The 24,535-nt window shown below is 41.2% G+C and overlaps 1 protein-coding gene across 1 annotated transcript in view; it reads left to right on the forward strand.

Moving 5' to 3' along the window:
• Window positions 1–10,078: 10,078 nt before the first annotated feature.
• Window positions 10,079–24,535, forward strand: part of atp6v1ba (ATPase, H+ transporting, lysosomal, V1 subunit B, member a) — a 70,976-nt gene continuing 56,519 nt past the window's right edge. Inside the window, exon 1 of the mRNA XM_068002143.1 lies at window positions 10,079–10,220. Within this exon, the coding sequence (XP_067858244.1) occupies window positions 10,103–10,220 (118 nt within the window). The 5' untranslated portion in view covers window positions 10,079–10,102. The remainder of the gene's footprint in view (window positions 10,221–24,535) is intronic.

A 24,535-nucleotide genomic window follows, 5' to 3' on the forward strand; every position in this document is an offset into this window, starting at 1 on the left:
GCACTCAATGGGCTAGAAATTGGACTTCATTTCATCCATTGTATGGGTGTAAAACAGGTCCACGAGGCCCAATTTTGAGGACTAATGTCCTGTGCCCCAAGGAAGCTTGAAAAACGTTTGACCAGAAATTAGGTTGGGCCATTTTTCAGACGTCTGGGGCAGCTGCCTAAAACAGGCGTTAGGCCCTTGCATCTTCTAATAAGGGGCCTAATTCCTGTTTTAGGACCCCTCAGGGAGATTGGGCCTCAGGTTTTCTAGACGTGGATGCGGCCTAACTGGTGGCTGCCACCAAAAAGGTAAGTTTAATTTTTTTTTAAACGTTGTGGAGCCAGGAGAAACAGAAGCACTCTTCCTGGCTCCACTGCACTCCTGCTGGCTACAATCAGCCCCCTCCTGCCCCCCACCTCGGGACTTATCTGAGGGCTGCTGCCAGTGTGGCAGTTGGCCCGAAGTTCAATTATTCTGTTGGGCGAGCTGCCTGTGGAGGTACTATAGGCTCGTCTCGATTATTTAGATGAGGCCCAAGGGCCAATTCTCGCGATCCTTGAGTCTCCTTCTTTGAGTGCAGTGATTGTTCCCTGCACCCCATTTAGTGCCTGAAAACTGGCCTAATCGAATTTCTAGGCCAATATGTTCTCTCCCCCCCCACCGACCCCGCTCCCACCCCCTGTACACCATCATCACTGTCCCTCAACCTTATCCCACCCATTACTACCTCATGCTACCACTACATACCTCCCTCCAAAATTCCCAGTCCCAATTTCATTCCCTACCTCTCCACTCTCCCAACTCCTGGCACTTGTCACCATGCCCATACCTCTCTCTCTACGCATCTCCTACCCACCCACCCTCCCCCTCCAATTGAAGAACAAAAGCAGAAGAAAACAGAAACAAAATGATGAAAAAGAGAAAAGGAAAACAGAACATGACAAAAAAGGCACAACCAAAGCAAAACACACACACAGAGAAAAACAGCAACAAGACAATGAACACAGGCACCAAAGGGACTCTTTCTGCTGAATTTACGTGAGAAATGCCACAGGATATCAGTTAGTTAGAAGAAAACAGCAACTAAAAGTTTAAAGTGATGTATTGTGCCTTTATTGAAAATAATAGTGAAGGTTTACTGTGTGCTTAATCTGATGTGTTGCTGTATGTTCCCCATGTAATACATGAGCGAGTGCACTATAGCCTTTCTACTCTTTCACTCCTATGTGATGCACTGCTGGAAGGATTAGCCGTAGTGATCTCCTTAGAGATCTGCTGAGGGGCTGTTTGTGATTCAGTTGGCCACCTACCAAACTCACATGATTCTGCATGCACCAGGAATAGCCTGTCTTACTGCAATCATGTGCTTCAGAGACAGCTGGAGGCAAGGACAGGTGGTGTCAACTGAAGGCCAAGTCCTCATGTTTATGCCATCGCTGCTCTGCTTGAGTACAGACTGTGCCCTACCACAAATTGCTAGAATTTCAATCTCATGGTTCTCTGAATTCTATTTCCAAGGGCACTGAAGTTAGTTATTGTCATGGTTTGGAGTGTGGTCAACAGTGCCCCAACAGCATAAGTGGAAACATTCCTGAGATACTTCCTGTATATCTGAGTTTTCTCCTGCATATGCCACTGATGTTCTACGCTGCTCAAAGGCTGCCTGCAGAGTAGAGAACCCTTGTTCTAATCAGAAGTGACTCACGCTATGCTTCCTTTTTTAAATCATTCATGATTTAGATCATTTAAATGATTTAGACGAGGACACACCAGCTGAGTCATTTCTCAAAATCATTATAGACAATGGGAATGGGTGTTGTGTATATAGATTTTCAGCAGGCATTTGATAAGGTGCCACACAAGATATTGTTAAGAAAATTAAGGTACATAGTAATAAAAGGAATGTAGTCACAAGGATAGAGAGATGGCTAGGGGACTGTGACTAAAATGTATTTTGTTTGTAAATTACTGTAACATATACTGTTTTATTCTGAGTCCTGTTCATTTCCCGCATTCAAAAGTTGTGCAAGCATTTCCAAACCAGACACTTCAGAATATTAAGGATTAATTTTGTCACCATTTTGCCACTTGCAAAGTTTACAAGTTTCTACGACTGAGAAGTAATAATTGCTGAGAAGTCAGCCTGGCTGATTCAGTAATCAAGCCAGCTCCTCAAGGCTAGCTAGGGTATCAAATATATCTACTTCTGGAGATATCTGTCCTGAGCACAATGCCTCAAAGATTGCAGTTAAATTGATCATTTTGAACTTCTTGAGGAACTTGTTCATGTTGACTGTACTGAGGATTGGTCTCTGGGGTGCAACAAAATAAAAGGACTAGATCCTGCTACTCGGTGTCATTAGAATGAAATAAGCATATCTCTTTTAATTAAATGTTGTTCTGGGGAAAAACAGCCTGTAGAACCTTGATAAGAAAAAGCATGCTGGAGACTTATCATCATTCTCAAATTTCCCATCTATGCTTGATTCAACAATGGTCACAATCTAACTGTTCATGCTGCTGAATAATACTAATGCTAGAACCAAACATTCCACTAAAAGCTTATTTGGAAAATTATAATTCAATATTCAGATCCCATCTCTTTCTAAAGGAGAGGCATGCAGGTGCTCTGCCTCCAATGTGATTAGGAATGCCTAAGGAAATTTGTTTACTGTTCAGCCAGATGAGATGACAGACACAACCTCAACAATGAATTACATTATTTACTATTTCAGTACATCTCCCAGCTTTGAACTAGAGGTTTAATTGTCATTTGTTTTACCATGATTACTGGAACATGTGGTCAGCTAAGAGAAATCACTGATTTAAGAACATCAGATTAAGTCAACAATGAAAAAAGCCCATTTGACTAATTTAGAAAGAAAGAAAGGCTTGCATTTATATAGCGCCTTTCACATCCTCAGGATGTCCCAAAGTGCTTCACAGCCAATGAAGTACTTTTGAAGTATAGTCACTGTTGTAATGTAGGAAACGTGGCAGCCAATTTGCACACAACAAGGATCCACAAACAGCAGTGATAATGACCAGATAATCTGGTTTGAGGTGTTGGTTGAGGGATAAATAATGGCCAGGACAACAGGGAGAACTCTCCTGCTCTTCTTCGAAATAGTGCCATGGGATCTTTTATGTCCACCTGAGAGGGCAGACAGATTTAGCATCTCATCCGAAAGACTGCACCTCCGACAGCACAGTACTCCCTCAGTACTGCATTGAAGTGTCAGCCTAGGTTTTGTGCCCAAGTCCCTGGAGTGGGACTTGAACCCACGACCTTCTGACTCAGAGGCGAGAGTGCTACCAACTGAGAACTCAGTTCATCCCTCTAGTACTCCAACATATCTAGCCCAGCTCCAATTGTATTTTGAACTCCCCTAAAGTCCTTGATTCCACCATCTTACCTGAAAGATTATTCCAAACTTTTACCACTCTTTGAGTCGAGAAGGTTTTGCTAAGATGTGTTTTAAATTTTCCTTTTACTAAATTACATTGTTATTGTGTCCAACTGGTCTCATTTACCTTGAAGTAATATTCTAGGATTCTGTATCATGCCATTTAATAATAATACTTTATATATCTTGATGAGCTCACCTCCTAATTTTCTTCTCTTTGGACTACAGAACCTTCTCTAATTTTTTAAAAATTTGTTCATGGGATGTGGGTGTCACTGTCAAGGCCAGCATTTATTGCCCATCCCTAATTGCCCTTGAGAAGATGGTGGTGAGCTGCCTTCTTGAACAGCTGCAGTCCATGTGGTGAAGGTTCTCCCACAGTGCTGTTAGGTAGGGAGTTCCAAGATTTTGACCCAGCGACGATGAAGGAACGGTGATATATTTCCAAGTTGGGATGGTGTGTGGCTTGAAGGGGAATGTGAAGGTGGTGGTGTTCCCATGTGCCTGCTGCCCTTGTCCTTCTAGGTGGTAGAGGTCGCGAGTTTTGGAGGTGCTGTCGAAGAAGCCTTGGCAAGTTGCTGCAGTGCATCCTGTAGATGGCCCATACTGCAGCCACAGTGCGCCGGTGGTGAAGGGAGTGAATGTTTAGGGTGGTGGATGGGGTGCCAATCAAGCAGGCTGCTTTGTCCTGGATGGTGTCGAGCTTCTTGAGTGTTGTTGGAGCTGCACTCAACCGGGCAAGTGGAGAGTATTCCATCACACACCTGACTTGTGCCTTGTAGATGGTGGAAAGGCTTTGGGCAGTCAGAAGTTGAGTCACTCACCGCAGAATACCCAGCCTCTGACCTGCTCTTGTAATTTTTACTCATAACTCCTCCCCTTTACAGTTGGGGATGTTACTCTTAGCTACATCATCTCCAATGCATTGTTGACCAAATTATCGTGGTCTGACCAGTGCATTATAAAGACTCATCATAATCTTTGTAAATTTATAGTCAACTGTTCTGGCTCGTTATCCCAACATTCTAATTGGTTTTGTTTCATTGCGTCTCCTCATCATCTATTCGAGTTGCTCGCAACTAACAGGGTCAAATTTCTGGAAATTTCTACCTAAATCACTTTACCTTTCCACTCTTCTTTATCTATAAAAACCTTCTCAATAACTGTCTTTTCAACCAAATTTTTGGTCAGTTCTCCTAATTCTTGAACCATCTGCTCCTTTATTTGTTTTTCTGCTCCTTTATTTCTTTTATCTATACAGTTTTTCCATCTCCCTCCCTATGTAAAGCACTTTGAGATATTTTCTTTGTCAAACGTACTATGTAAATGCAAATTATACACTGATGACAGCTTTACCTCTGCCCCAAGTCCCCCCCCACCAACCCCCCCGACTGTTGCTTTCTGTCCATCTGATATCAAGGTGTGGATACTTTAACGTTGGCAAGACTGAAGTCATTCTGTTTGGCTTCCACAGAAAGTTTCACACCCTAGTCCCCAACTCCACCCATTTCTGGTTGCTCGCTCAGGCTAAATTTTGCCGTGCAACTTTGGTGTCCTGTTAGATGGTGGACTGAGCTTCAAACACCACATCCTATCTCACAGCAAGACTCCCTATTTCCACCTCTGTAATATCACCCACCATCATTCCTATATCATTCCCACTATTGCTGAAACTCCCACCCATGCTCGATTTTTGCAAAGCGCTCCTTGAAGCCTCCCAAGCTCCAACCTACACAAACCATGTATTAGTTTGGGATTGGATTCAATTAATGGAGTTTTAGACAATATCCTGGTCATACACTGATGCTGTCTTTGCTGCCTTCCACTAGCTCCATGTGCTCCAATGCAATGATTTCAAACTCATCCTTGCCAACAAATTCGTGTGTGGCCTCTCCCCACCCTACCGTTCCAATCTCCTCCAGTCCAATGATCCCCACTTGCACCCTATGATCTATCCACTCTAGTCTACAGTGACTCTCCTCTCCCCTCTACTCCATCAGTAGTAGAGCCATGCCCCTGCACTCTCGAATTCTCTTGGTCCTTATCTCTGCCTTGCTCTATTTCTCCCCACTTTTAAAAGCCTACTCAAAACCGATCTCTTCCACTTGATCTTTGGTCATCTCTTTTAAGTCTTCCTTGTTGTCCATTCTCCCATATTTGGGTCTTCCCACTAATGGTGCTATATCAATATATGTAGTTGTTATGGTTTGGTTATTTACTGGAGAAACTGTGAACCAACGGGAACACTGGGAGTTTAAAACAAAACTTCAGCCTGGTTTTCTAGGAGCACAGGCAGACACTGTACATTCATTGCCTAAAGCAACGTTGTTCGATACATTAGCCACATATGACTAATTGGGAATCCAGATGTTGCTAATTGCATTTTTGATTAGTAAATAAAAAATGAGTAATACACACCGTTGTTGGGCATGTGATCTTAATACTCATATTTGCATGGGATATGCATAAGCACTTTAACCTTTTAGTACATTTGTTGGAAAAATGGTAAGATGAAAAGCAGAGTGTGCGAGTGTTTTTTTGATCATTGTGTGTGCTTTACTTCCTTGATTATTGCTTATAGGCTATGTACTTAAATGGTGTGTAACATGCGTGAAAATGCAGGACTTTAGCACCATCAACAAAATTGCATAGAGAGGGGAGCTGTCATCATGGTCACCACTTCAGGCCAGAAAAAGAAAGCATGCCCAACCAATAATGAACATCTCCAACAGGACATGTCATGGCAAAGGGCAAGCAGCATCCAACCACTGAATGAAGAGATGGGGTAGGTCTGGCTCATCTGGTTGTGTGAGTCTACATGCACAGCAATCACCCTGGTGAAGTCAAAGTACCGATAGCAACTGTTGGCAATGTTGACCGGAGGTCACCGGTTACGGTTACTGGCTTAGTACACAGAGGAGAAGAGTCAATTCTCTCTTAACTCTCAATTCACTTTATTCACGCCGTTAGATCATATACATATAGCTTATACGTCTGGTTAGATATAGGCATGCAGTTTACACCAGGTTATACAGTCTTATACCCAAACTAAGATCTAAACGCACACCCACTAGGTTTCTCTGACACTCCCTGAGTGGTCACAGAATATAAAGGATAATACCCGAAAAGGAGAGCTGGCCAGGCGTTCCGTTCTCTCTCTCTCTCGACGTCGTCTCTACATCCCTGACGTAGGGTCTTCCACTTCTGCGATGGTTGGTCTCCGGAGTCTTCGCTCTGGCTCCACGCCTCAGATCCTTCATTCTTATTCCGAATCTTATCTCTTCAAGCTGTGCTGTCTCTCTCCCTTTGGTTTAGGCCTGCTCGCTTTTGCCTGGGTCTTCTCCTCATTGGCTCTGTCCCAAGGACTTAAGTAGCATTACCTCATTACTCCTTTTCTAAATAAGGACTTGTGTCTTATCACATTTCCTTTGTCTTTCACAAAACTTGGTTAATTCAAACCGGTTCCAGCCAGCCAAGGCCAGGACTGAACTCAGGTTACTTTAGTTCAAAAGTCATTCCTGCCAGTGTGTATCAGCAGCTGACGTCTCAGGTTACTAGCCGACAGCAAAAACTTAGAAGCTGCACTAAGATGTGTTCTGTCCGATCAATTGATATCTGTTAATAAAGGATGAAATTGGTATAATAGTGAGAAATGATCTTGGCTCAGAAGATCAAGATGTCGAATCAATTTGGGTGGAGGTAAGAAATATCAAGGGAAAGAAATCACTGGTGGGAGTAGTATATAGGCCCCCTAACAGTAGCTACACTGTAGGGCAAAATATTAATCAGGAAATAAGGGGGGCTTGTAAAAAAGGTAATGCAATAATCACGGGCGATTTTAACTTTCACATAGATTGGACAAATCAAATTGGCAAAAATAGCCCTGAGGAGGAGTCCTTAGAGTGTATTAAGGGGACTGTTTCTTCGACCAATACGTCGGCGAACTAACCAGGGAACAGGCCATTTTGGATCTGGTAATGGGTAATGAAACAGGATTAATTAATGATTTCAAAGTAAAGGATCCCTTGGAAGCAGTGATCATTACATGATAGAATTTCACATCCAGTTTGAGAGAGAGGATCTTGGGTCTACTGTACTACAGTGAAACTACTGTATTAAACTTAAATAAGGGCAATTATAAAGGAATTAGGGCGGAATTGGCTCAAGTGGACTGGGTAAACAGATTAGATGGTATGATGGTGGATAAGCAGTGGCAAACATTTTAAAAGATATTTTATGACTCGCAACAAAAATATATCCCTGTGAGGAGGAAAGACTCCACAAAAAGGGTGAACCAACTATGGCCAACTAAGGAAGTCAAGGATGGTATCAGGTTAAAAGAAAAAGCATACAACATGGCAAAGATTGCTGGTAAGCCCGAAGATTGGGAAAACTTTAAAAACCAGCAATGGATAACTAAAAGAATAATAAAGAGGGAGAAAATAAATTATGAGAGTAAACTAGCAAGAAATATAAAAACTGACAGTAGAAGCTTCTACAAGTATATAAAAAGGAAGAGGGTAGCTAAAGTAAACATTGGTCCCTTAGAGGATGAGACGGGGGAAATAATAATGGAAAACAAGGAACTGGCAGAGGAATTGAACAGATATATTGTATCTGTCATCACAGTAGAAGACACTAATAATACACTAATAATAGTAGAAAATCAAGGGGCAAAGGGGAGGGAGGAACTAAAAACAATCACTTTCACTAGAGAAAAAGTACTAGGTAAACTAATGGGTCTAAAGGCTGACAAGTGCCATGGACCTGATGGCTTGCATCCGAGGGTCTTAAAGGAAGTGGCTACAGAGATAGTGGATGCATTGGTTGTAATCTTCCAGAATTCACTAGATTCTGGAAAGGTCCCAGCGGATTGGAAAACCACAAATGTAACACCCCTATTCAAGAAGGGAGTGAGACAGAAAGCGGGTAACTATAGACCAGCTAGACTAACATCTGTCATTGGGAAAATGCTAGAATCCATTATTAAGGGAGTGGTAGCAGGACATTTGGAGACTCATAATACAATCAAGGAGAGTCAACATGGTTTTATGAAGGGGAAATCGTGTCTGACAAATTTATTAGAGTTCTTTGAGGAAGTAACGGGAAACAATGGATGCAGTATATTTGGATTTCCAAAAGGCATTCGATAAGTTGCCACATAAAAGATTACTGCACAATATAAAAGCTCATGGTGTTGGGGGTAATATACTGGCATGGATAGAGGATTCGCTAACTAATAGAAAACAAAGAGTCGGGATAAAAGGGTCATTTTCAAAATGGCAATCTGTAACTAGTGGGGTGCCGCAGGGCTCAGTGCTGGGGCATCAACTATTTACAATATATATCAATGACTTGGATGAAGGAACAGAGTTTCTTGTGTCCAAATTTGCTGATGATACAAAGATAGGTGGAAAAGCAAGTTGCGATGAGGACACAAACTGTCTGCAAAGGGATATTGACAGGTTAAGCGAATGGGCAAAAATTTGGCAGATGGAATATAATGTGGGAAAATGTGAAGTCATCCACTTTGGGAGGAAAAATAAAAAAGCAAAATATTATTTGAATGGAGCAACACTACAAAATGCTGCGGTACAGAGAGATCTGGGTGTCCTCGTACATGAAACACAAAAAGTCAACATACAGGTGCAGCAGGTAATCCGGAAGGCAAACGGAATATTGGCCTTTATTTCTAGGGGGATGGAGTATAAAAGCAGGGAAGTCATGCTACAACTATATAGGGTGCTGGTGAGACCACACCTGGAGTGCTGTGTAAAGTTCTGGTGCCCTTATTTAAGGAAGGACATACTTGCATTGGAGGCAGTTCAGAGAAGGTTCACTAGGTTGATTCCAGGTATGGAAGGGTTGTCTTATGAGGAAAGATTAAACAGGTTGGGTCTATACTCACTGGAGTTTAGAAGAATGAGAGGAGATCTTATTGAAACATACAAGATTCTGAGGCGACTTGACAGGGTAGATACTGAGAGGATGTTACCCCTCATGGGGGGGGGATCTAAAACTAGGGGGCATAGTCTTAGCATAAGGGGTCGCCCGTTTAAGACAGAAATGAGAAGGAATTTCTTCTCCTAGAGGGTCATGAATCTTTGGAATTCTTTACCCCAAAAAGTTATGGAGGATGAGTCATTGAGTACATTCAAGGCTGAGTTAGACACATTTTTGATCAGCAAGGGAATCACAGGATATGGGGAAACGGTGGGAAAGTGGAGTTGAGGAAAAAAATCAGATCAGCCATGATCTCATTGAATGGCAGAGCAGGCTCGAGGGGCCGAAAGGCCTACTCCTGCTCCTATCTCTTATGGTCTGATACCAGAATTTCAAACTTTGGTGAAAGAGAAAGTCTGCAAAGTTTTGCACTGAATGGGGGGGGGGGAATTGGGAAGTAGATGTTAGTTGAGTTAAGTACCTGTATAGTATGTAAGGCCTTTTCTACTAACATTATTGTATGTGGCTAAAGCCGTGTCGCCCTAGCAACACCTGTTGCTAGTCAGCGATTTCCATCGGGCATCTCTGGTTATAGTACACGCTGCGGCATTGAGAATTTACGTGTACACGGCGACCTCTCTCTCTCTCTCTCTCGCGCGCGCGCACGTGAATCGACGAATGGGAGGAGGACGCCGTGACGTGGGGCGCGCCCCCGTGGTTCCATGGGGTACGCGCTTCGTAGCGGGTCACGTGACAGAGAGTCTATGTGCGAGAAGATGTCGATGATGGTGGAGCGAGCGTCGGTGGCCAATGGACCTCAGTACGCGGCCAGGGAGCATGCACAGGCGGCGGCGAGAAACTACAGCTCACAGCCCAGGCTGAGTATGTGCTCAGTAAATGTTTACTCGGCGGGAGGAAGCGATGATGTTTGTTGAAATCTTTAGGCTTGTTGAAGTCGGCCTTCAGAGTGCAGCCTATGAGCTGTAAATGTCGGGCGGAGGGGAGCTTAATTTATATTTATTTATAAGAGCAGATGTTCCGCTTTCAACAGTTTCATTTAAAGAATTTAAGCAATAGTTACATTTCAGAGGAGATAGTAATCGCATTTTTTATTTGCATCAAATTATTGTCGTTTTTAGGGACATTTTTTCCCATATATTTTTGGACGTTGTCGGTGACGTGTTTATTTAAATTAATTTATTTTGCCTATTCGGTGTCCGGGAGGGACATCATGTTGATCCAACGCCTTCTGAAAGCTTCAAAGTGTCATTTTCTGCAGATTATTCAGTTGTCATAATTTGTTCTTGCCAATTACTTTTATCACCCAGTGTCTGCTCTCTGATCTCGAATATTCCGGAAATCTGATCCAATCTAGTGTGTTGCAGGCTCACTCCAAAGCTTCATGTGATTCAATCATGTGACTCGAATGAAGCCAGAACTTAAGCCAAGCTTCATATCTCCCTTTGACTTTAACATGATTATCTCCTCAAAAAGTATTATTGCAGTAGTTGTGTGGAGGAGTGCTTAACTGACTATAAACCAATGGATATTCAGCTAACATTGCTATGTTTCAGAGGGTGCACTTAAATTAATGTCACTGTTCCCAAGCTTCTGACATCTTACATTTATTTTTGTTATGCTTTAAAAATCATATCTGAGCACAGTATTAAGATTATATGATAAAAGACATTATGTGTGCACTGGCACCATCCACTTTTTTTGAAAACTGCTCCAAAACCAATTTTAAGCTGTTTTATTTATGATGTTGTAAGCAGAATTGATCTTGGAAGTATAGCTACATTTCAAAATTTAATGAGAAAAAAGGATGGCATTACAATGTGGAGCTGTTTAACCAGATTGCATGTCTTTTTTTAAAAGTAACCCTGGTTGTTTCCAGGAACATAGCCTTGGAGATATTATACTGTTGTATTATCGGGCAGATTAGATTTCCTATGCATAATTTAACAATCTTGGTTGAGCAAATAATGGTTAATTCTAGGTGTTACTTGATGCATAATGAGGGACAGAGTTCTGGTTGATACAATCTAGTAGTGTTTCATATGGAGACATTTTGAAACTTTGCGAATGTTGAGATTTAAGTGTACCTGCAGTAGTGCTTGCCTTTCTGTCAGGAAGTCTTGGCTTAAGCACGACAAACTGTAGTACAGCACCAGTGATATTCTGGAGGTGTCACTGGTTCCATCTCTTTGAATGTTGAGGACATCGATTCTAGAATGGATTCGGTCATTCTGACTGTTAATTTGTAAGAGGGAGATTTCCTACTAGGTGCTAAAACATTCTGTCAAGGAGGATAGCAAGAAGCTGGGGGGGAGAAAAAGTCTTCTGACTCCACCCTAGATTTCAGGATGCTAACAATAACTTCCAGCTGTTGACACCCCAATATTAGTGGGAAGTCCATTGAAAGACTATATCCAGCTAGGTGAGTGGCATTTCTCTGAAAGATGCAGAGATACAGGAAACTGAGATGTCTGGGATCTTCCAACAGCCACTACGTAAAAATCTCACTGAACTTCTCCATTCTTATTGTGAAGATGTGACTAGGATCTCCCAGTAGTCTGAGCAGTGACTTTGGTGGGATAGCAAGAAATTGGTATTCGGAGGAGCTTTTGGCCATAGAGATTTAGAAATATCTGCTTTTGCAAGTCAGAAAATGGATGTTACTAAATTGGAAACTGAAGAACCTACTTCTGTTATTTGGTAGTTCCAAAAAGTTGAGGAAGCTCTGGCTTTAATTTAGTTTAAAGGTTCTGGACTGTGTTCACATTGGAAGGGGAAGTTCAAAATGGTAATGTTGGCATAGTTCACTTGAATGTTGCATCAATGAGATAGGTGAGTATGCTTATTCACTTCCTTGATGCAACTGTTGCCAAGAGTGTGACTAGACTATGGAGAGGGTGCAGAAGAGGCTCATTTAAGATAATACCAAGGATGAGGCTTTGGTTTTGAGGGGAGACTAAAGAAACTGGGGCTCTTAGGAGATCTGATAGAGGTGTTCAGAATTGAAGGCTTTTAATGAGCCAAATTGGGAAAAACTATTCCCACTGCTGGAGCCTATTCTTACAGCTGGAGCCTAATGAGGGCATATCTTAAGATTATCACAAAAACAATGAAGGGTGAGCTTAGGAGGAACTTTTACATAGAGTTGTTGGAATGGTGTCTCAGAAAAAGTGGTGGCTACAGAATCCATAATCATTTTTAAGAGGGGAGTGGATAAATATTTGAAAAAGAAAAATTGAAAGCATATGGGGAAAGATCAAGGGAATGGAACTAAACGGCTTTTCCAGAGAGCTGGCACAGATGCAATGGGCTGAATAGCCTCCTATGCTGTAAAATTCCACGATTTATTCAGTGGATCTGAGGGGCAGTCTGGGTAAAAGTGGTTTCTAGATCTTCCAGTTCTGGGCATCATTTGTTCAATCTTTATCAACCAACAGGTAAATTGTAAGGTGTGACTGATCTGAAGGGCCTCTGATTTGGCTCTTGAAGGAAGTGGCCTATGGAAACTCTTCTAGCATCCCATTAGGTTTCAACTTTAAAATCTTGATGCAGTGTGGGAAATTTTTGTCAGATGTCAGCCATAGTTATAGCCCTTTTCACATATGATGCTACAATTTTTCTGCTCTACATACAAAAGATTTGTACATAGAGCAGAAAAGTAAAAAAAAATTGTTCTGCAAATTGATATTGTGGCAAAAGCAAGTGCAGTGAGGGACTGCCTTTCAAAAATAGGTAAGCATTTAGTTTCTATCTTTTTGCTGGTATAAATGCTTGTGTGTCAAGTTTATTCCTGTGGCTCCTCAGCTCATGGGATGAAATTTGCTGAACTGTGGACCACTGTAAGCATAAATATTAAATAAAATTTGAAATGCAAAATTGTCATAAGATGAGATCAGATGAGGAAGGCCCTTCATTCCATTTTATTATTTCATCCTTCCAGAATACCAACTCTACCTCTTCTGATTACCGTGTCTCTTTCTTGAATGAGTCCAGTGTTCTGGCCTCAACCACTGAATGAAGTGCCTAATAGTGGAGTGTGCCATCTATGGAGAGCAAGGAAAAATTGATGGCCAGATCTAACTTGCTTGACAAGGTGACTTCTGTTGGACAATACTAAGTTACTTTGATTGCATCTGTAGAGGATCCTGTAGCCCACATTTAGTCTTCTGGCTAGAGGACAGCATACAGCATGCATGTGGGATATAAGCATTTTTGCACTGCTAAACTTGTAATTTTATTCTCATTACATACAATGCCTTTCTGGGAAGACTTCTTCACTATTATGCAAACTAACTCCTGTGACTTCTAAGCTGTAAATTTCAAAAGTGGTCAAAAAGGAAATGAGAAATAGAGGAAGCAGAATCCACTACTTTCTCTTCCTTTTCCTAATGTTAAATTATACTCAACAGTCAAAGGAAAATAGTGTTGTATTGAGTGGTGTTGTCTGTGAAGCCTGTTTAATAAACAGTGATGATACCTGTACTACTGCAGCTATTCATTATACAGCTCTATTTGGAGGCAGTTAAACACAAAGCATCTGTTCTGTTCGCATCTCCTCCTGTTCCCCTTAACCAGCCATGCCACTGTTTATCATTTTCCCCCTCCCTATATCAAACCCCCTGATTCTTACCCTCACACTTCATTACTCTTCTGCCTCCCTTCCTTCCTGCGGAGCCCCAGTCTCGACTATCACGAGTGAGCCCGTGGCTTCTCTCTGCCTTCCTCGGCATCCTCTTGGGCCTGTTATGGCACCTACTGTGCCCTCTCCATGAGCAACAACTCTAATTGCTCTTTACTCCCACCACCCAAACTGCCCAATGCACTTGTTTAGGGTTAACCTCGCCAACTCCTTTCTGTGCTCTTTTCCCCATCAACATTGCCGCTCTGCTGAAGGATGAATAATGCTATGCCTCTCTGTATTTCTCACCAGAACCTCTGCTCACTTGCAGACATAGCTCATGGTGGCAACTCTTTCCCTCCATGCCAGGTTATATTTTCCATTGTTTTCCCTGTCCCAACAGTAGCAGCATGGCCATTATCTTCAAAACACACTTTGGCCTCTCCCCTTACTCTTCTGTCACCTTCTCTTTTGAGTATCTCACTTTGTTTCACCTCTCTCTTATCTTTCCTTACTACAACAAAACAACTTGCATTTATATAGCGCCTTTAATGTAGTAAAACATCCCATCACTGGAGCGTTTTCAAACAAAATTTGACAACGAGCCATGAGATATTAGTATTGATGACCAAAAGATTGGTCAAAGAGGTAGGTTTTAAGGAGCATGTTAAAGGAGGTGAGAGAGACAGAGAGATTTAGGGTGGGAATTCGAGTTTAGGGCCTAGGCAGCTAAAGCCACGGCCGCCACTGTTGGAGCAACTAAAATCGGGGATGCGCAAGAGGCCAGAATTGGAGGAGCGCACAGATCTGAGTTGTAGGGCTGGAGGAGGTTAGAGATAGGGAAGGGCGAGGCTGTGGAGGGATTTGAATGATTTTAAAATCAAGGCATTCCCGGACCACAAGCCAATGTAGGTCAGCGAGCACAGGGGTGATAGATGAATGGGAATTAGTGCAAATTAGAATATGTGCAGCAGAGTTTTGGATGAGCTCAACTTTATGGAGGGTGGAAGATGGAAGGCCGGCCAGGAAAGCATCAGTATTGCCAAGTCTAGAGGTAACAAAGACATGGATGAAGGTTTGAACAGCAGATGAGCTGAGGCAGGAGCTGAGAAGGGCAATGTTACGGAGGTGGAAGTAGGCGGACTTGGTGATGGAGTGGATTTGTGGTCAGCCTCAGACAGTGGGGAGAGGGTTCAAGTTGATGGCTAGGGAATGGAGTCATCTATTACCTAACCAAGCTCCCTGAGATATTCTCACCTCTTACTTTCCTCAGCTTCCACACCAAGCAATTTCTCACCTGTGATGATTTCAATCTCCACTTCAACTTCCCTTGCCTACCTTTCTCTGAATTCACTGCCCTCCTGTTCTACCTTGATTTCATCCTTCGTACGAGTGCCCCTATCCATACTCCCTCACCATCGCTCATGTCTTTGTTCCTGGTCGTGATTATTGCAAGGCTATTTCGAGCACTTCCTGTTATCCTTCACCATCCACGTTTCTGTACCCTCCTTAAACCCTCTTTTACCATCTGCCCACGGGGTGGGTGGGGGCTCTCCCAAGTTGTTTACCACTGCATACTCTAATTCCTTTGGTCCTCCAGTCACCACAGTACATATTGAACTTCTTTGATTTCTTCACCCACACTGTCACCTCCTCCTTCAATGCTCACACCTCTATGAAACCATCACTATCTCCTATTCCTGTTGTTGTCCATGGTATGGCCCCTGTCTTCACCCTCTTGTCTGAGTGGCACAAACTTGGACACAACTGGCTTAAGCATCTTTTTTTATTTGTTCATGGGATGTGGATGTCGCTGGTAAGGCCAGCATTTGTTGCCCATCCCTAATTGCCCTTGAGAAGGTGGTGCTGAGCTGACTTCTTGAACCGCTGCAGTCCGTGTGGTGAAAGTTCTCCCACAGTGCTGTTAGGTAGGGAGTTCCAGGATTTTGACCCAGCGACGAGGAAGGAACCACAATATATTTCCAAGTCGGGATGGTGTGTGACTTGGAGGGGAACGTGCAGGTGGAGGTGTTCCCATGTGCCTGCTGCCCTTGTCTTTCTAGGTGGTAGAGGTCGTGGGTTTGGGAGGTGCTGACACTCCTGACATGTGCCTTGTAGATGGTGGAAAGGCTTTGGGGAGTCAGGAGGTCAGTCACTCGCCGCAGCATATCCAGCCTCTGACCTTCTCTTGTAGCCACAGTATTTATATGGCTGGTCCAGTTAAGTTTTTGGTCAGTGGTGACCCCCGGGATGTTGATGGGAGATTCGGTGATGGTAATGCCATTGAATGTCAAGGGGAGGTGGTTGGACTCTCTCTTGTTGGAGATGGTCATTGCCTGGCACTTGTCTGGCGCGAATGTTACTTGCCACTTTTCAGCCCAAGCCTGGATGTTGTCCAGGTCTTGCTGCATGCGGGCACGGACTGCTTCATTATCTGAGGGGTTGCGAATGGAACTGAACACTGTGCAATCATCAGCAAACATCCCCATTTCTGACCTTATGATGGAGGAAAGGTCATTGATGAAGCAGCTGAAGATGGTTGGGCCACGGACATTGCCCTGAGGAACTCCTGCAGCAATGTCCTGGGGCTGAGATGACTGGCCTCCAACAACCACTACCATCTTCCTTTGTGCTTGGTATGACTCCAGCCACAGAGAGTTTTCTCCCTGATTCCCATTGACTTGAATTTTACTAGGGCTCCTTGGTGCCACACAGAGTCAAATGCTGCCTTGATGTCAAGGGCAGTTACTTTCACCTCACCTTATGCCAGATTTGGCTTGACCACATCATGCTCATCCATTTCTCACTCTTCTCTACCAAAACTACACACAACTTTATGTTCTTCCTGGAGATCAGAGATAACCTCAGGTATCATTGCGGCCGCCTGCCTCCTTTAGCCCCGTTCCCCTGCTCCTCCACCCAAAAGAAGTTTGAGGAGCTCATGGATTTTCCTCATGCCTATCTGTGACGAGGCTTCGGTGCTTTCTGTGTTAAAGGTACTATATGAATGCAAGTTGGGAGGGTTGGGGGAAAAACTGAAAAATATTGAACTTGATTTAAAAAAATCTTTACAAATGTGCATTTGTCTAATTCAGAATTTTTATTTTTGTAGTTGCCCTCCTGGGTATTGAAATACAGTGTTCTAATAATGTGCATTCTGTGCTTTCATATTGCTGCTTTCTCAGTTTCTCCCATTTACACTTTTATCTCTTTCATTTGGAAACTGCTCCAGATATCGTCATGTGAAATTGGTTATAGATGTGCCAGTCCCTGGAGGGGCGTAGTTTTGATAATATTGAGAACTTCTAAATGTTGCATTTATCCACTTCTAACAAAGCTACATGACTTTGCAGTTTTTATGTTGAAATAAATAGTACTTCTAACCTCTCCTCCTAAATTCTTTGAAGTCACCACTCTTTGACCCTCTGAATCTAAGGAGGACAGAACAATCAGGATGTTGTTGTACATTAGAAGTTGGAAAGAATGTACCATCTATATTCTGAGGGTGAGATTATTTGGTTGAGGGAAACGGAGTGTCTGAGAAAATTGATTTTTTTTGCTTTTCGCCAATAACAGGTGGTTTACTTTGATTATTTCAAACAAATTACTGAATTTTTGTGCTAAAGTTAAGAAGTCTGCAGAAGAATGAGATGTTTTTACTTTGCTGCCACCACATTCTATTGGGCAGTTTGAGGTTAATAACAACTTGCATTTCCATAGTGCCTTTAACACACAAACTTTGCAGAGGTATGAGTAAATGGATGCCAAGCTTGGTTAAAAGGGTGGGTTTTACAGAGGGTGTGAAGGGAGGAGAGGTGGAAATATTTAGGGAGTGAATTCTAGAGAGTGAAACTTGGTGACTGAAAGCATGGCAAACATTGATGGGGCAAAGGGAGGGAGAATGTGCAAGAGGCCAGAGGAATAGGGAGTTTGGGGTGGGGTGGGGGCAATGCAAGCTTGTAGGGCTGGAGGAGGTTACAGAGGAGAGCAAGGCCACGGAGGGATTTAAACATGAGGGCAACACTTTTAAATTGAAGGTCAAGTGTAAACTACTCAAATGCAGAATAAAGTTTATTCTTTGAAATAAATTAAGGCAATTTGAATCCTTGAATGACACATTGCATCCTATTGCTTGTGATAGGTTTGAGCTCAAAGGTGAAAGGGCATTGTGCCACCCAATCCCATTTTATTTTTAAAACAGCCATGTGTGAAATTATTGCTAACTAGAGGAACCTGAATTGAACACTTTGTATTACAACTATTTACCCTAGAATTTAGGAAATCAGTTTGACAGGAAAATTATTTTAAAAACATATTGCAAACGTGTTGCTGTTTTATCTTATGCTTGGTATCTACCAAAGTATTTTTTATTAAGTCTAGAATGTATTAATTTCAGAGAAATTAAGGGATTTATAACTGGTGCTGGGAAGAAGTACGATTTTGAGAATGTGACACTTTTTTTGGAACCAAGGGAAGATGGCTTCAATGTAAGAAATGTTTAAGTTGGAAATTTTAGTCAAGTTCTTGTATGCTACCAAAAACTCCTTTAGTATTGTGGCAAGTTTTATTTATACATACATTCAAGTAATCATTTTCAGTGCGGCGAGCTTATTCAGTGTTCAGCTGAGCCATACAGACCAGGAACATCCTAAGCTTGATCCTTGAACTGTGCTGCATTAGATAATTTCATTGGAGTAACCATAAGGTTGCTACAAGTGCCTTCGGCACCCTTGGAGGGAGGGGGAAATCGGCAGGATTTTCATTCCCTGATTGTTGTTCCATGACCCCTTCTGCAAATGCACATTTATAGACACCTGAAGATTGGGCTCACTGCAATACTTCCTTTTTTCTTCCTCTGCACCCCTTTCCAATGCAGGAATAGTCAAATAGCTTGGCACTGTTCACACATGAATAGCAGCCAGCTGGGTGAGGTACTGGATTGCATCCATGGAACTGTACCCCATGAAGAAGACAACATCTTCAGGAGAGGAAAGGGAGAGAAAATTGGGAGGTGGGATGGGTGGGGGAAGATATCTCCTGCCGGTTAAGTGACTTGCGCACATGGTAGCTAATCCTGATTTTTAAAATCAGCAGTAGTCAAGGACATGCTGCAGTACATGCAGACATCTTACATAAAGGTACAATAAAATTCAATTTGCCCTGGGAATGCAGCCTCTTTATGGGGGGGGGGAAATACTTATATATCTATTCATGCTTCTGTGAAATAGTGAATTCTGTTCCTGTTAATGTAACTTTTTTATTCACTTGAAAAGGATTAATTGTGGGAGTCTTAACCTATGTTCGACACACGTTCTATCGACAATATGTAACACGTATTGTCGATAGAATAAATAGACTGGGTGATTGTCATTTTTTCCTATTGTAATCTAGTATGTTCTCATTATGTCAGTTCTACTTTGCACGTCATTTCGCTGGAATAAGGGTGGATTTCACTGAAATCGTATGGCATAATTGAGAAGATTGTTGGCTTTACTTAATGCAGAATTTAGATGTCTATTGTAGCATAAATGAAAAGCCTTCAGTTTAGATCTGGCTGTTCTTTGCTGTATAACTTACAGTGCAGTCAAGATGGAAATGGAATTGAGTTGTGAATATAAATTATTCATTAATTAGTTGATGGATATTGAACACCATTTTTTCCCCCTATTTTCCTTATGTAGCATGTGATTTGGTGCCTGGAATAAGGAACATAGGTGCCTGGGTGCATTCTCTGCAAGAGTGTTGGAATGTGAGAGGAAAGTTCTTTTATGTTATAACTTTTTTCACTTCGTTGAAGTTATTAAAACTACATTTATAAAAATTATATAACAAACCAGGTAAGAAGTGTAGAAAAAAAGATGAGATTTGAAGATGATTTTTGAGATTTGCAATGTGCATTTATGCATTATATTGCTTCGGGTTCACGTGTAATAATAACTTGTATTTATATAGCACCTTTTAATGCAGAAAAATGTCCCAAGGCACTTCATAAGGGTGTAATCAGACAAAAGTTTAAGAAAATAAGATTGAAGAAAGTAATTCAGTAGAAGGTTCATTAAAAAGTAATTGGTACAGGAGGGAGTTTCCAAGAAGCAGCTTTCCTAATAAGGTCCTCACTTCTGTTATTTCCTACTGTGGTGTATGTTACAGCAGGGGCAGGTTTCTGGCAGCAATTTTGTTCAGGTCCACTAAAAGTAGTCCTATGCGAAATAGAACAGTTTGTTGTGTTTCTAAGTAGCCTTCAGGACTGTGGCTAATGGGCCAAGAAATCTGGCAAAATTAGCAATGGGATAGTAACGTGAAATTTTATTTTATTGGGACTGCCCTCATCCTTCCACACGAGAAATGAGAGAGCTAGAAAGTTAAGGGAAAATCTGACATTTATTCTGATTAAGGAGTGTTCACTATTCTGGCTGTTGCTAGGTCACGCATACTGCCTTACCATGCCCATCTTGTTCCCATTTATACATAAATGACTGCAAGTATGTGGCCATAGATAGGCGATCTGGCCTTAGTTCAAAGTTAGGTCATTGGTTGTCAGATGATTATGGATGCTGAGGCCAGATCACCTTATACCCATGAGATCAGAAGACTTTCCTCTTGGTTGACTGCATCACCTCTATCCAATCCTTGCAGGGCTTTTGAGAGAGTGCACATCATGCAAGTCAAAGCATTTTAGAGCAATAGTCCTATGTTACTTAGATCCTGGATCACCAAGGTTTCTATTGCAATCATTGGCTGGTGTCTTTCTTAGCTCACAAGCTTTTGATCCAACATTTAAATTATTGGATGAGTTGTATTTTATCTGGGGTCAAGAGTCTCACTTCCTGCTTAAGGTGCTAAACTGATTTATTATGGATGAGCTTTGGGTAGCTTATATTGCACTGCTGCTCGGCGAATCTGCTATGTTTCCATGTAAGAGCTTTAACAGATGACATAGACACTCGCCTTCACTGCGTCTTTTAGGTCTTATGATCCTCATCTTTGATACCTGTGTTCTACCTGTACCACACTATGCAGTTACAAGAAGTAAATTCTTTCATAATTGCATGTGCTTATAAAGGATAAACAGTGCAAATCACTGTCTTAAATTCGTGGTCAGACAATGTGGGTGGGACTTCCTACAAATACTGGCAAATGCCAATGATCACACTACTTTCCTTTTGAGCAGTTATTCTTGCAGAAAATGGTTTGTATACAACAACATTTTACTAAATCAACAAATACAGAATTGGATGACAGAACAGGCCTGAGGGGCTGAATGGCCTACTCTGTTCCTATGCTGCCCATATATTAACTCCCAAGAAGGAAAGAACTTGCATTTATATAGGATATATATAATGCAAGGATAAAGTTATTCATAACTAACAGACTTGTATTGAAACTGGATCTAATTAATCCTCCACAGCTTCTTGACTCTTATTTTGAAATCATTTAGTGGGTGGGTGAAATGATTTGAGCTGCTTTGTCTTTGTCTGTTTTCCCCGATTGATTTGAAGGAGTGAAAACTTAATTCCATGACTAAATGCTTGAAATTGTACAAATATTGAAAATGTAATCTATTGTGAAATGTACAAGCACGTGCATTAATTTACATCTATGTAAAGGAGCACTTAAAAAAAAGTACAGAGAATGGAAACCAAAACAACCTTGTACAGAAAAGATGAACTTGCATTTATATAGTGACTTTCACGACCGCAGTGTCCCAAAACACTTCACAGCCAACAAAGTACTTTAAGTTTAGTTGCTGTTGTAATGTAGGAAAACCCACCAGCCAATTTGTGCACAGCAAAGTCCCACAAATAGCAGTGAGATAAATGACCAGATAATCTCTCTCTTTTTAGTGATGTTGGTTGAGGGATAAATATTTTGCCCAGGACACTGGGAGAACTCCCCTGCTCTTCGGATAGTGCCGTTGGATCTTTTGCATCCACCTGAGAGGGCTAACGGGTCCTCCATTTAATGTCTTATCTGACAGCATAGCACTGAAGCATCAGTCAAGACTTGCAATGTGCATATATTATAGTGAACCCACACCTTCTGACTCTAAGCTGAGGCGGATCTAGATTATTTGTTTGATTACTTCAGGGTTTCAGGGAAAAGAACTTTGAAAGAATGTTCTTAGGAGGCTAATTGCAATCACTGAAACGAAGAAAGATTACATTTGTGAATCAGTAGACAGGCTGAGTGTGCTTCCTGTCCTGTTGTTTTGTAGTTTGTGGTCTAGAGTGAATTAGATATCTTACAACAGCTAATTCAATGCATCTTAAAGTAAAAGCATGCTCATTGTTTGCTTTCAGTTTATTAAATGCATGAGCACTGCAGATGAAGGAATGATCTTCCAACATTCAACATTACGTCCATATTGTATGAAGGAAATTATTTCATAGAAACAATAATCCAAGGCATGGAAATCAACATTCTCTATAATATATGCATATTGCAACCTATTCATGTTTTATTTTCATTTAATAAATTGACAATTTTAAATAGTTTAGCAGCAAGTCTCCCAGTTGCACTTTTGCAGTAGTGCTTTTTAAGCATTTTGAAAATGTAGAGACAATTCCTCTAATACCAAAAATTTTTGAGATTCAGAAGTAAGCTACATGTGATCAATCACTATGGTGGATTAGGATATTGCCACAGCACCATTAATGTATTTCACAACTAAATTGGCCAAGGAAGAGGTAGTAGTAATGTGCTTCCTTTTATTTCAATGTACTGATGTCAGGGTATTAAGTAGAAATTTCACCATGCAAGTCTTTGTTATTTAACAGATGCATTTGAATTGGAAATATACAATGTTTTACAGATTGTAATCTGGAAGAATCAAATTAATTTTCAATTTCAATTTTGTACTTGAACTATGTTTCCTGAGATAAACTGATAAATTTGTACCCAATTTGGAAAAAGTTTATACAGAGGGATAATAAAACTTGACTAAAACAACCCCATCCCCCTCCAGCTGCTAATGCATCATTTTGCACCAAACACACTGAAGATGAAAATGTCTATATAAAGCTGTTTTTCCTAAAATTCTTCCCCGTAAAAATACCAAAACACTGGAGCGGTTTACACAAGTAAAACAAAAAAATTACACTGGACAAATTAAGCTTTGTCAGATTTAACCACCACATAATAAAATGTACATCAAATTTGTTACTCACTTCACCAAACACATCCTAGACACAGAATATAGTTACTTTATAGGTCAAAACAGTACTACACGTGAATAGAAAGTTGAAATTCCCTTTATGTGCAATTTTGGAAAAATGCTAATAAAAGATCTTTCACCCTTTCAAGTAACTTTATACAGAAATGGAATAGTATTGAAAAATCGCTTCCTTTACGAGGACAGATCCATACACAATAACTTATTCCTTACATGTAACACATGTAGAAGGTGCTATGGAACTAAAACCACCACATTAGTGCAAGCAATGATTAAACTGTTAGTTTTGGCCTACTTGCCTTCTATTCTTGCTCGGCTTTAACTGGAAATCAGTTTCTGATGGTGGATTTAGGGTTAATACTTTTTAAAAAAAATTCTCGAATTTAAGTTTTTAATCTCCACGTATATAAGGAAACTGTTCATATATTTCAAATTACATACTTAAAAGGCAAATGCCACAACCAAATGACACTAATAAAGCATAGCTTCAATAGTATGATTTCAGTACAGTACTACTGTTCAGTTAGCATCTTAGTAGAGAATATGTGTAAAATAGAACCCTGAAATATTACAAAGCTGTACACTCAGATAAATCAGTATCCTGCCTAGTTAGTCAGGTGTTAAATGTATGCAAGCCAGCTAGCTAACCCTGAAAATACTAAATTTACCAAACCGAATAACGCAGGGAAAGACTATTAAAGAATCTGCTAGTGAGTCTCTTCGGGTCTCTTAATAAGTGAGATGGACGTGAAAAGAGAGGAAGACAGCATATTTGCACCATAGGGTCTAGTCAAACCACATGCTTGATGTTTTGGCTTTTTTTTTGTGTGGCATGGGGAAATAATGGAAAAAGCGAAACAGACCTGACACTAGGACTATTTTAAGGACTGTTTTAGGTTACCTAGTCTCAATCGTGCTAATCTTGCTATTATGTATACAAACTGAACTGACTCAGTATTGCCGTTTAGTTTCGATTTAGGTAATATGTAACATATTTTAATTTGGCTGTATAATTTTGAAAATAAGTTGCAGTTTAGGCACTCTTTTAGTAGATTACATCTCTGATGAGAGCATACTTCACTGTTACCACAACTTGTAAGATTTATTCAGTTTAGAATGATGCTGTACCCTCCAGCCTTTTAAATCAAATGTGTTGGAATGCACACTGCTTTCTTTCACTCCTACTTGAATGGGTCCTTAGTATTTCACACCAAGGTGTCCTTCAGGGTGCTGGGTCAGGCTACCAAAACAGCTTCTATGAAGGGATTAGAACCAATTAACATCTTTGTACACAAAAGCTGCTGGCAGCTGAACAGGCGGCCTTGTGACCTGCTCAGGAGCTGCATGTTAAACGGGGTTGTGTACTTGAGCTCAAGTGGGGAAGGGGTG

The sequence above is a fragment of the Heptranchias perlo genome, chromosome 21 (assembly GCF_035084215.1).
Source record: "Heptranchias perlo isolate sHepPer1 chromosome 21, sHepPer1.hap1, whole genome shotgun sequence".
Taxonomy (NCBI): domain Eukaryota; kingdom Metazoa; phylum Chordata; class Chondrichthyes; order Hexanchiformes; family Hexanchidae; genus Heptranchias; species Heptranchias perlo.